Source organism: Lissotriton vulgaris, chromosome 1_2 (genome assembly GCF_964263255.1).
Source record: "Lissotriton vulgaris chromosome 1_2, aLisVul1.2, whole genome shotgun sequence".
Classification (NCBI taxonomy): domain Eukaryota; kingdom Metazoa; phylum Chordata; class Amphibia; order Caudata; family Salamandridae; genus Lissotriton; species Lissotriton vulgaris.
Window position 1 is genome coordinate 216,534,074 of NC_141686.1, and position 10,800 is coordinate 216,544,873.

The 10,800-nt window shown below is 54.3% G+C and overlaps 1 protein-coding gene across 2 annotated transcripts in view; it reads right to left on the minus strand.

Moving 5' to 3' along the window:
- Positions 1 to 584, minus strand: part of LOC147735033 (ciliary neurotrophic factor-like) — a 550,327-nt gene extending 549,743 nt beyond the window's left edge. The window contains exon 1 of one of the 2 annotated variants that reach the window (XM_086953133.1): positions 336 to 467. Coding sequence is in view for 1 of the 2 variants with exons in the window: in XM_086953134.1 (XP_086809260.1) it covers positions 336 to 584 (249 nt within the window). In the remaining variant the exon portion in view is untranslated. Of the gene's footprint in view, positions 1 to 335 lie in introns of both variants that reach the window. The other variant, XM_086953134.1, reaches the window with a different exon arrangement.
- Between the last annotated feature and the right edge of the window lie 10,216 nt (positions 585 to 10,800).

Sequence of the window (10,800 nt, forward strand, 5' to 3'; positions counted from 1 at the left end):
AGTATTATCAAGGTGGCTGGAGGGATTCCAATGAGTTGAGAGCGACCTGGGCACCAGATCCCAGCGCGCACACTGCACAGACTGGTGGAGAGCCCTTGGAGTCCGGGCAGACTCTCGACACCTCGATCCGTGACGCCCACCCCCTCACACAGACTGCACACGCACTATGCGCACACAGAATGGGCAGATCCCATGGCGTCCACACTATGCGCACAGGCTGCTGTGTACACGGAATGGCGGGCAGACCCCCTGGCGTCCAGGCAGACCCGGGACACACACCTCGACCCCTGCCGCCCTCCCCTCCCAGCCTGACACGCGGGATGCGCGCTACTCACATAGGCGTCCAGGAGGCGGGCCAGGTGGGCGCGCATGTTCCGTGCGTGCTGGATGGCTCGCTGGCACAGCTCCCGGCGGCTGGCGGTGGGCGCCTGTCCAGCGGAGGCCGAGGCCATGCTGCCCTTCACACCGGGCTCCCTGGGCACTCTGGAGGGGGAGAGAGCCGGCCGTCGCATTCCTGCGCTCTTTATAGCGGGGGCGCGCACTGCCCGGCCGCAGCCCTCCCCCCGCACTGTGGATTCCCGCATCTGACGAGAGAGCTGACCTGGGATTAATAGAGGCGGCTCTGGCTGCGGCGACGGGGACTGACAGACGGGTCCCGAGTGTGTCTGTGAGGGCGCCAGGAGCACACGCTGTGTGCGTGTGAACGCCGGGCTCGTACGGTGTGACCCTTACAGGCAGGCACAGTGTGCTTGTATGTGACAGCCAGGCTCACTCAATGTGTGCGTGACACACTGGGCCGGCGTGTGCCTGACTGGCACCTAGCGCACGCCACAGGCAATCAGGCATGCGTGAATACGTGACACAGCCAGGCTCAGCAGTGCGTGTGTCTGACAGACAGACAGATTGTGGCCTGCCTATGTTCTGTGAGTGATAGAGCGCACGCCAGCAGCACCGGGACTAACATGGAACTGAAAAGAAATGTGATTATTTTCTCATTTTTGTATTTATTTTATGTAGCGCAAGATTGGTCCCAGGGCGTTAGAGCGCTTTATACGATTACATAAAACCGATAATGGATAATGTAGTGCGGTTAGCACTCTAGTGGACGCACGCACGCATCCATGCATCCGCAGGCCAGGCGTGGCCTGCGGGGGTCAATAAAAGGAAGGCGCGCGCTCGGGCACGTCACTTCCGACTGGGACGAGTGTGTGGTTTACTGGCTGGCGCTGCGCGTTGACACCCCTGCGCAAGCGGCCATCCCTGCCTGACCAGGCCCACACACCCCCACACAACATTGGCGACGAGCGGAGGGGGCCCAACCCTCGCCCGTACACCGTGCTGTGAGCGGAGCGGTCCGCTCACCCCGCGGTGCATACCGCGTGTGGTCCGACGCACCCATCTGCGTCCCACGAGCCGGCGTGCTCCTTCCTGCCTGCCCTTGCCTGCTGAAGGGCGCTGATCGTCTGCCCTCACTGCCCTACCCTGGGGAAGGTCCTCAGTGCGTGTGCCTGCACCAGCGACCGCCAAGGGAGCGAAACGGAGCGGTCCGCGAGGCGCACGTGGTGCCAGGTCTCACACATTTCGCGTGGCACGCGAGGACGCCGCCCTGTGACATATCTCACGCATTTGGGGTGAGAAAACGACGGACTCCACGAGAGGAAGGCCATCTCCTGCCCTGCCTCATCTCTACTACATGTGTGGACCGGCTGCTGCCTGGTGCTGTCCCTGCTGGTGGTGCCTGCCTGATAGAAACTCCCTAAGGCCTCAGTAACCGCCCCTCACCCGAGAACCCAGTGGCACGCGGATCTGGCCAACGTGGAGGGCGACGCCACTGCCAAGGTACACTTTGCTACAAGCCTGTGCGGGAGCTGGGGTGATTCAGAACATTGCTTTGACAGTCCCTGTGCACCACCACTATGGGGGACGGTGATGCGGTGGCTCCCGTCATCAACATCCCGTTTCAGCATGCTGCCGCTGGGGTATTGCCGCCCTTCAGTGAAGCGAGCGACCCATCTACTGCCTCGCCCCGCTGGAAAATTTGGCTGGAAAGGCTCGAGAACTACTTTGTAGTCACAAGGGAAACGGACGACGCAGTGAAGAGATCGCTGCTTCTCCACTACGCAGGGGACGAGGTCTTCAGGCTCTTCAAACACCTACCCAACCCGACCGGGGTGGCCACTTATGCTGCTGCAGTTACTGCCCTGAACAACCACTTTGACCCTCAATTAAATGTGGACTTTGAGGTCTTCAAGCTAGGGCAAGCCCGTCAACGCGAGGGTGAGTCCATGGACCAATTTCACACCGAGTCCGGGAGCTGGCTAGCTCCACGGATGAAGACCAGCCAAAGGCCATACGACGCCAGCTAATACAGGGGTGCCGAGATAAAACCCTGAGGGGCCACATCCTGAGAAAACCAGGAATCTCACTGGAGGACATCCTCATTCTGGCCAGAGCACATGAGCTTTCAGATGCCAGGGCAACGGCCATGGAGCAGGCCTTACATAAAACTCCCGCCAAACCGGAAACCGTCAAGGTTGAGCGTGCTGACGCGGTACGCCCACGACCACGTGGCCAAGGGAAAAAGGGATTCCGAAGAGACACACCGCAAAACCGCTGTGGATACTGCGTACATGAACCGCATGCAGCCAAGGACTGCCCAGCTCAAGGTCAAACCTGCGGGAACTGCGGAATCCCCAACCACTTCGCGTCAGTCTGCCGCAGAAAGAGCCAACCCCGGAATGCCAAGAAGTCATGGACACCCACCAAAGCTGTCCGCCAACTATCACTCACGGACCCACCCCCGGAGAGAACAGACAAGTTCCTGCCAACGACCTATGATGAGTCGGACTCGGAGGACGAGGAGGCGTACGTAATCTCTTTTGCCAGGGAGCTAAAGCTCAGACGCCGACCACAGCCAACGTGTGTAGTTCAGGTGGGGGAGAACGAGGTGAAAGCCGTCATTGACACTGGCGCCACCGTCAACGTCATGGGATTGCAAGAATTCAACAAGCTACGCCCTCGTCCGGAGGTCCTGCGCTCCAAGACCAGAATCTTCGCATATGGAGCAGACACCCCCCTCCCTCTGAAGGGAAAAATCGTAGTACCCATACGAGCCGACGAGGCCGAAGTGACCGCAATGATACACATCATTGACCGAGAAGCCGACACGCTGTTGAGCAGCCACACGGCGGAGGACTTGAAGTTGATCGCCTTTGCCAACCGCATCCGGAACCACCAGGTAGAGGAGTTACTGGAGCGTTTCCCCGAACTGTTCAAGGGTCTGGGGTGCATCAAATGTGATCCGATAAAACTCCACATCGACAAATCCGTCACTCCTACAGCCCTACGCCATCGGTGGATACCTTTCCACCTGCGGCCGCTGGTGGAAAAGGAACTCGAAAAGCTAGAGAACATGGGGGTCATCGAAAAAGTGACTGGACCCACCCCGTGGGTTTTCCCTATGGTCATAGTCGAAAAACCCAAGCAACTGGGCGAGATCCGACTATGCATCGATATGAGGTTGCCGAACACCGCAATCAGAAGGGAGAGACATTTAACACCCACGATGGACGACATAATAGCGGACGTGAATGGATCGAGATGGTTCTCGAAAATCGACCTCAATGCGGGCTATCACCAACTGCCTCTTGCTGAAGAAAGCCGCTTCATTACCACATTCAGCACCCACCTCGGCCTCCCGCGGTACAAACGCCTCAACTTCGGAATATCCTCGGCAGCGGAGGTATTCCAGAATACCATCAGGGAGCTACTGTCAGGACTGCCGGGGGTCATCAACGTAAGCGACGATATCCTCATCCATTCCGCCACTGCATCTGAGCATTACAAACAGCTACGGGATGTATTAAAAAGACTAAGCACCTATGGAGCAACCCTCCACAAGGAAAAATGCCAGTTTTTCCAATCGTCGATCGAATTCTTTGGTTATGTGTTCAACCAGGAAGGGGTCCAAATTGATCCACGGAAGTCAAAATCCATCAAAGACGCCCCAGCACCGAAATCTCCAACGGAGGTGAGGAGCTTCCTCGGAATGGCCACATACTGTGGCCGCTTCATTCCGGGACTGGTCACCCGCAGTGAACCCCTCCGAGCACTAACGAAGACAGATGCCAGCTGGACATGGGGCCCAAAGGAGCACGACGCGTTTCAGGGCATAAAAGACGCACTCCTGGAAAACGCAACGCTCTCGTACTTTGACCCGACCAAGCGGACCGAGGTCATTGTGGACGCAAGCCCAGTGGGCCTAGGGGCAGTCCTGACACAAGAACACGAACCAGGAAAATGGACGGCCCTGGCGTTCGCTAGCAAGGCGCTAACCCCGACCGAGACCAGATATGCACAAATAGAGCGAGAGGCCTTAGCCATCAAGTGGGCCTGCAGCCACTTTCATCTTTATCTACAAGGACAATCGTTCGTGATGGTCACCGATCATCAACCCTTAGTGCCGCTCTTCAAGGGCACTGCTCCCCATCCGCCGCCACGCATTGAGAGGTGGGTGATCCAGCTGCAAACATACGACATGGAAGTGGTCTACAGACCGGGAGCCAAAAAACCCGCCGACTACCTATCGCGCCACCCACTACCCCAAGAACCAGCAGCTGCTGATGAAGATTGCGAAGAATATGTCCAGTGGGTAGCGCTCACATCCTGCCCCCAATGCATGACTATCGAGGAAATTAAGGAGGCGACAGTGGACGACAACCCGTACATGCGGTCACTGCAAGCGGTACAAGAGGGATCCTGGACCGACTACCTACACCCCCCCAACACCTGGACAGCATCGGATAAGGAAGCACTCACAAAATTCTGGCACATTCGTCACGAGCTCAGCGCCACGGAAGAGGGCATACTGCTGAGAGGGACACGTCTAGTGATACCAAAACGCCTCGGACACCGAGCTACCCAGCTCGCACACGGGGGCCACCAGGGTGCCACGAAAATGAAGGCGCGCATGCGCGAGAAGGTGTGGTTCCCTGAACTCGAAAACACCGTGGACGAGTATGTCAAGAACTGCATGTCCTGCCAACTGACCAGCGATCCTGAAAGGCCGGTCCCCATAATCACTGAAGAAGCATGCACAACCCCGTGGTCGAAAGTCAGCGTGGACTTCGGAAGCTTCCCCGGAAAAGGCCACACCCTGGTAGTCATTGACTCATACTCCAAATACCCCATTGTGGAAAGAGTGCCATCCACGGCATTTACACACGTGGGGCCAGCGCTAGAAAAAATATTCTCCCTGTTTGGACTGCCCGGCGAAATCAAAAGTGACAACAGACCACCATTCCAGGGAACGGATTTTGCCACATTCTTGAAAACCAGAGGCATCATCCACCGGCGCATCACTCCCCAGTGGCCACAAGCCAACGGGGAGGCAGAAAGGTTCATGCGGACTCTCAACAAAATGTTCAGGATTGCAGTGGTAGAGGAGGCCGACCCGGAGCAGAGACTGCATGAATTTCTGAGAGAGTATCGCGGAACGCCCCACTGCACCACTCAGAAAAGCCCGTGGTCCCTAATGTTTCAAGGTCAACGCAGGGACCTCCTCCCCATGTCCACAAGACCGACACCGGAGAGGGACGACATGAGGGAGGTTCAGGAACGCCGGCGCAGGAACAACCTGCGAGCGAGCCACCGACGTAGAGCGACACCAAAACAACTACACCGGGGAGATCGGGTTGTCATCAGGAACAGACGCCCAGGGGGGAAATTTCAAACATTATATGAACCAGGACCGTGGACTGTAACCAACACGAAGGGAACTATGGTGACTACCAGCAAGGAGGGAGAAGAAGTTTCGAGAAACACATCATGGTTCAAGATGGTCCCTCCCAGCTCAAGCGCGAACACCGAAGCCACCGATGGAACCATCGAGCCACCCCGAGCAGCGACACAAGAAGAAGGGGGCAGCTCAACACACGACATCCGGGGGCCGGTGCCGGAACAGGGAGCGGGAACGTCGATCATATCCACTCCCATACGGAACCCATCGCGCAGCGGGGAACGAGGGCCAGGTCGCACCCCCCGATACAGTCTGAGGCCCAATCCCCGCCCAAGTCAAAGACTCAACGACTACGCCTGTCAGCTGAGACCCTGAAGCCATCATCTAAGGGACACGCAAGTACAGAGCGTCTGAAGTAATTCATTGTGAACAGTTTTGTTTGAACATTCTCGAACTTGTGTATAGTTGGATAGAGATGTAGTGCGGTTAGCACTCTAGTGGACGCACGCACGCATCCATGCATCCGCAGGCCAGGCGTGGCCTGCGGGGGTCAATAAAAGGAAGGCGCGCGCTCGGGCACGTCACTTCCGACTGGGACGAGTGTGTGGTTTACTGGCTGGCGCTGCGCGTTGACACCCCTGCGCAAGCGGCCATCCCTGCCTGGCCAGGCCCACACACCCCCACACAACAGATAACATAACAATAGTCATGAATAATACATAGTTAAGCATCGAAACAAGACAGTTGTGAAACCGTAGCTCAGTCCTTGGTAGCTGTGGCCCAGATCTGAACACTTTATCAAAGGAACAAGTGTAAAGTGTCAAGAAGCACCAAAACAGAAAATAAGAAGAAAGCACAATACAATAAAACTCAACACCAATTTATAAAAATGGGTCATATTTTTATGTTTCAAGAGGCACCTGAACGACAAAACTCCACAGGAGGGATCTGGAGATATCATTGTTAAAATAAAAAATAAATCATTGTGGTCGATTTCATAGCAGTTTAGAGTTTACCACAACAATAAAGTTGAAAATCACTATGTAGGTACTCATGGATGGGTCAGCTCCACTAGGGAACCATCCATAAGGACAAACGAGGCCCAGGGGGACAGTTAGCTGCCACTTTTAGCAGTCTCCAGTCCAGTGCTGAATCCTTAGGCAGGACCACTATTGACGTCAATGAAGTGGTCCTGATGCAAGGGATACGGGATGCTGAAGGATGCTCAAGATGCTCTGGATGCTGGGCTGATGTGGTGGACATGCCTGTGGCACTTCTTGGTCCTCAAGCTTGGATGGATCGTCAGTAGTAGGGTATGATACCTTCACTTCAAACCTGGCCTTAAATTTGACAGCTCCGGCCAGGAATCCTAGCCTTAAATGTGATGATTCTAGTCTTAAATATGACAGGTCTAGTCTTAAACTTCTGTCGGGAAATTTGACTTCTCTGGCTGGAAACCCTGGCCTTAAATTTTGACAGGGTCTGGGCGCAGGCTGTTGGCCTTAAACAGGCCTGGTTTTAAAAGGGGTGACCTGTAGGGATATTCTCAAGAAGTAATGGATATGAATGCAAAACATGAGGCAATTGTGTATATGTTTAAAAGTGCATAGGAAAGTGCGTGCATGTAGCTGGAAATGTCTGTGCATGTTTAAAACTGTGGTGTGTATATGTTTTAAAAGTTATGTTATGTTATGTTATGTTAATAACTTTTATTCGGCGCACAGCTGCCCCAGCGAAGGGGCGTCCTGGCGCCTGATCAAGTACCACAACACAACAAATCGCCGCTGAAAAGAGAGGAGATCAGTCAACAGAGGTGAACAAATGGGTTTTGATCGCACGTCTAAAGAGAGTCAGGCTGTTAAGGGCACGAATATGGACAGGAAGGGAGTTCCATAATCCAGCCGCCATGACACGAAATGAACGACCTCCCATCCTACTCAGTCTGAATCTAGGCGTGCTTGCTAGATGAAGAGATTCCGACCTGAGAGACCGCCTGGGGACATACGGGGAAACAAGACCCGTCAGGGCAGGAGGTGACGAAAATTTCAGGATCTTGAATGTCAGACAGAGTGCCTTGAATTTGATTCTCTGTCTGACCGGCAGCCAGTGAAGGGAGGTCAGAACTGCAGATACAGAGCACCGTCTCGGGAGGCCCACAATGGCCCGCGCAGCGGCATTCTGCACCCTCTGCAGTCTGGTGGCCTCGGCCTGATTAACACCAAGCAGCAGAGCACTCCCGTAGTCTAGCCGAGAGAGAATAGAGGCTTGGACCACCAGTTGCCGAGTATGGGGGTCGAAGAATTTGAGGACTGGTCTCAGTCCTCGCAGAATACCATAGCAGGTAGCTGCGATCTTCTTAGTATGGCTGGTAAAAGAGAGATTGGAATCAAGCCAGACCCCCAGGTTCTTCACTTCGGCAACTGGGATGGGAGTCACCCCCAATTCAGGAGGCCACCATTGGTCACCCCACAATTCAGCTTGCTTTCCTAAGATCAGGACTTCGGTTTTCTTGGTGTTTAACTGTAAACAGTTAATACGCATCCAATTCGCCACGGCTAAAAGCCCTGCGCGAAACCTGGGGGCAGTCACCTCAGGGTCCCCACTGAGTGTCACCGCCAGCTGCGTGTCGTCGGCATACGATGTCATGGTTAAGCCGCTTTGTCTGACGACAGCAGCCAGCGGTTTCACATACAAGTTGAACAAAGTGGGGCTCAACGCAGATCCCTGAGGTACTCCTAGTCCCAAAGGGTGGAAAGAGGACTGACCAGGTGGGATAGCTACTTTAAAAAACCGGTCCGAGAGGAAAGAGCGGAACCATTGAAGAGCTTTCCCCTCAAGTCCCACTTCCTCCAGCCTCCGCAACAAAATGTCATGAGACACCGTGTCAAATGCGGCGCTCAGGTCTAACAAGATGAGCGCCGCTGTCTGCCCCGCATCCAGCACCGAACGCAGATGTTCGCTCATAAAGAGCAGCGCAGTTTCGGTGCTGTGTTGTGCGCGAAAACCATTCTGGCTCTCGTCAAGAATATTATTGCGAGAGAGGTGAGCAGACAAGATGGAATTCACGTGTGCCTCAGTGACCTTGGCGGTCCAGGGCAGGAGGGAGATGGGGCGGTAATTCTCAGGTAACAGAGGGTCGAGACTAGGCTTCTTCAAAATGGGGCTGACCACTGCTTGCTTCCAGGAGGCAGGAACCACGCCCTCAGCTAGTGAGAGATTGATCAGGTCCAATATAGGCTCACGGCATAGGGGCGGGAGAATAGTAATAAGCTCTGGCTTCAGAGGGTCTAGAGGAGAACCAGATTTAATTTTGAGGCTCAGAGTATTAAACGCCTCAGCCGACAAAGCAGGTAGGGAGGACAAAAGTTCACAGTCCAGAGCTCTTACAGCCTTGGGCTCGTCACTGGGCACAGATGGCATGAACCCTCGGTAGATTACCTGCACCTTCTCCACGAAAAAGGATGCCAAGCTTTCACAGTGGGAGTCCGTGCAGATTTCTAGCGAGGTGGCCAGTTTACCCATCAGATCTTTGAGCACCTTGAATATTAATTTAGATGAGTTAGGGCTGTTAGAAAACTCTGAGGCATAATATGTCGCCCGGGCTTGACAGATAGCTCTGTGATAGATTTTAAGCTGGGTGAAGTACAATGATTTTAATGTGGGGTCGAAGGATTTCCTCCACATCCTCTCAGCTTGCCGGCAAGTTCTCTTGAGCTCGGCAAGGGTCTCATTATACCATGGGCTGCGAGTTTTAGCATGACATTTCGACCAACGCATTGGTATAAGAGAATCAAGAGCAGTACGGACCCAGTTACAGAACTGTTCATATCCCTGTTCCACATTTGACAGGTTGCCCAAGGGCTGTGTCTCCAAGATTTTAACGAATTCCTCCATTTTGAGCTTACGCCAATTTCTTTTAAGGGTCAGTCTGTCCACAGGTTTAAATTGTTGATCATCCAAGGGGCATGATACTTTAACCAACAAATGATCAGTCCAGCCCACCGCCATCGGGTCAGATGCCCTGGCCCGATCCAAGGTGGTAAAGAAGGGGTCGAGGATGTGACCTCCTATATGGGTTGGGGCGGTGACTAGTTGGTTAAGTTGCATGGCTTCAAGGTCCGCTATCAAAGAGCTGATAGGTAAAGAGGACGTCTGATCAAGATGAATATTCAGATCGCCAACGATGTTAAAGTTAGCACATCTAGGAGCTAACGAATTAACCATGTCAACGAGAGCGGCCTTGAAGACTGTGTCATTCCCTGGAGGGCGATAGATAAGCAGGCCACTAAAAGTGAACTGATGGCTGACAGTGACCTTGAAAGAGGCGCTCTCGCACATCGGCAGATCAAGAACTTTCCAATCCGCCGGAAAGCAAGATTTTGTCGCCATGGCTATGCCTCCTCCCCTAGAAGTACGGTTCAGAGTAAATACCGTATAGGTGGAGGGAAAAGCCAGATTTATTATGGCAGAGTCGGCGTCCTGTAACCAGGTCTCAGTGAGAAAAATGAGGTCAGGTGAGTCCTTGTCAATCATATCACGAAGGGACTGATGGTGCTTGACCAGTGATCTCACATTGAGGCTCCATATACTAAGTGCTCGCTCAGAGTAGTCAATACGAGTACCTAGGGTAGGTCTTTCCATCGAGCGTACCCTGATGGGGGAATCAAGAGAGAAACTGCCACAAGGACAAACATAAGGCCCCGAGAGAGGAGACACCAGATCATGTGTACAAGCCGAAAGGCCGTCCCTGACGGAAAAGAGATCGGTGCGATTATACCTGATCGGCGCGATGGCGTCCATGGTGAGATGAGAGCAGGAAGCCAGAGTCCTGTGCCCGCACCCGCTACCTCGACGCGGACGAGCGCAGACGGGCAGGACTCTGGCACGACTCCGGCTAAGCGACGGCGCCCCCCTGCGCGTTCCCGCTGCGCGGGAGAGGACGACTTTAAATAGGCGTCTCAAAAGTCAGCTCGAGCGTGGGGATGCTCCAAGATGGCGCCCACAGGAAGTAGTACTCACCCAACCTAAAATGGCACCCACTGAAATCCACCCCGGGACCCGGA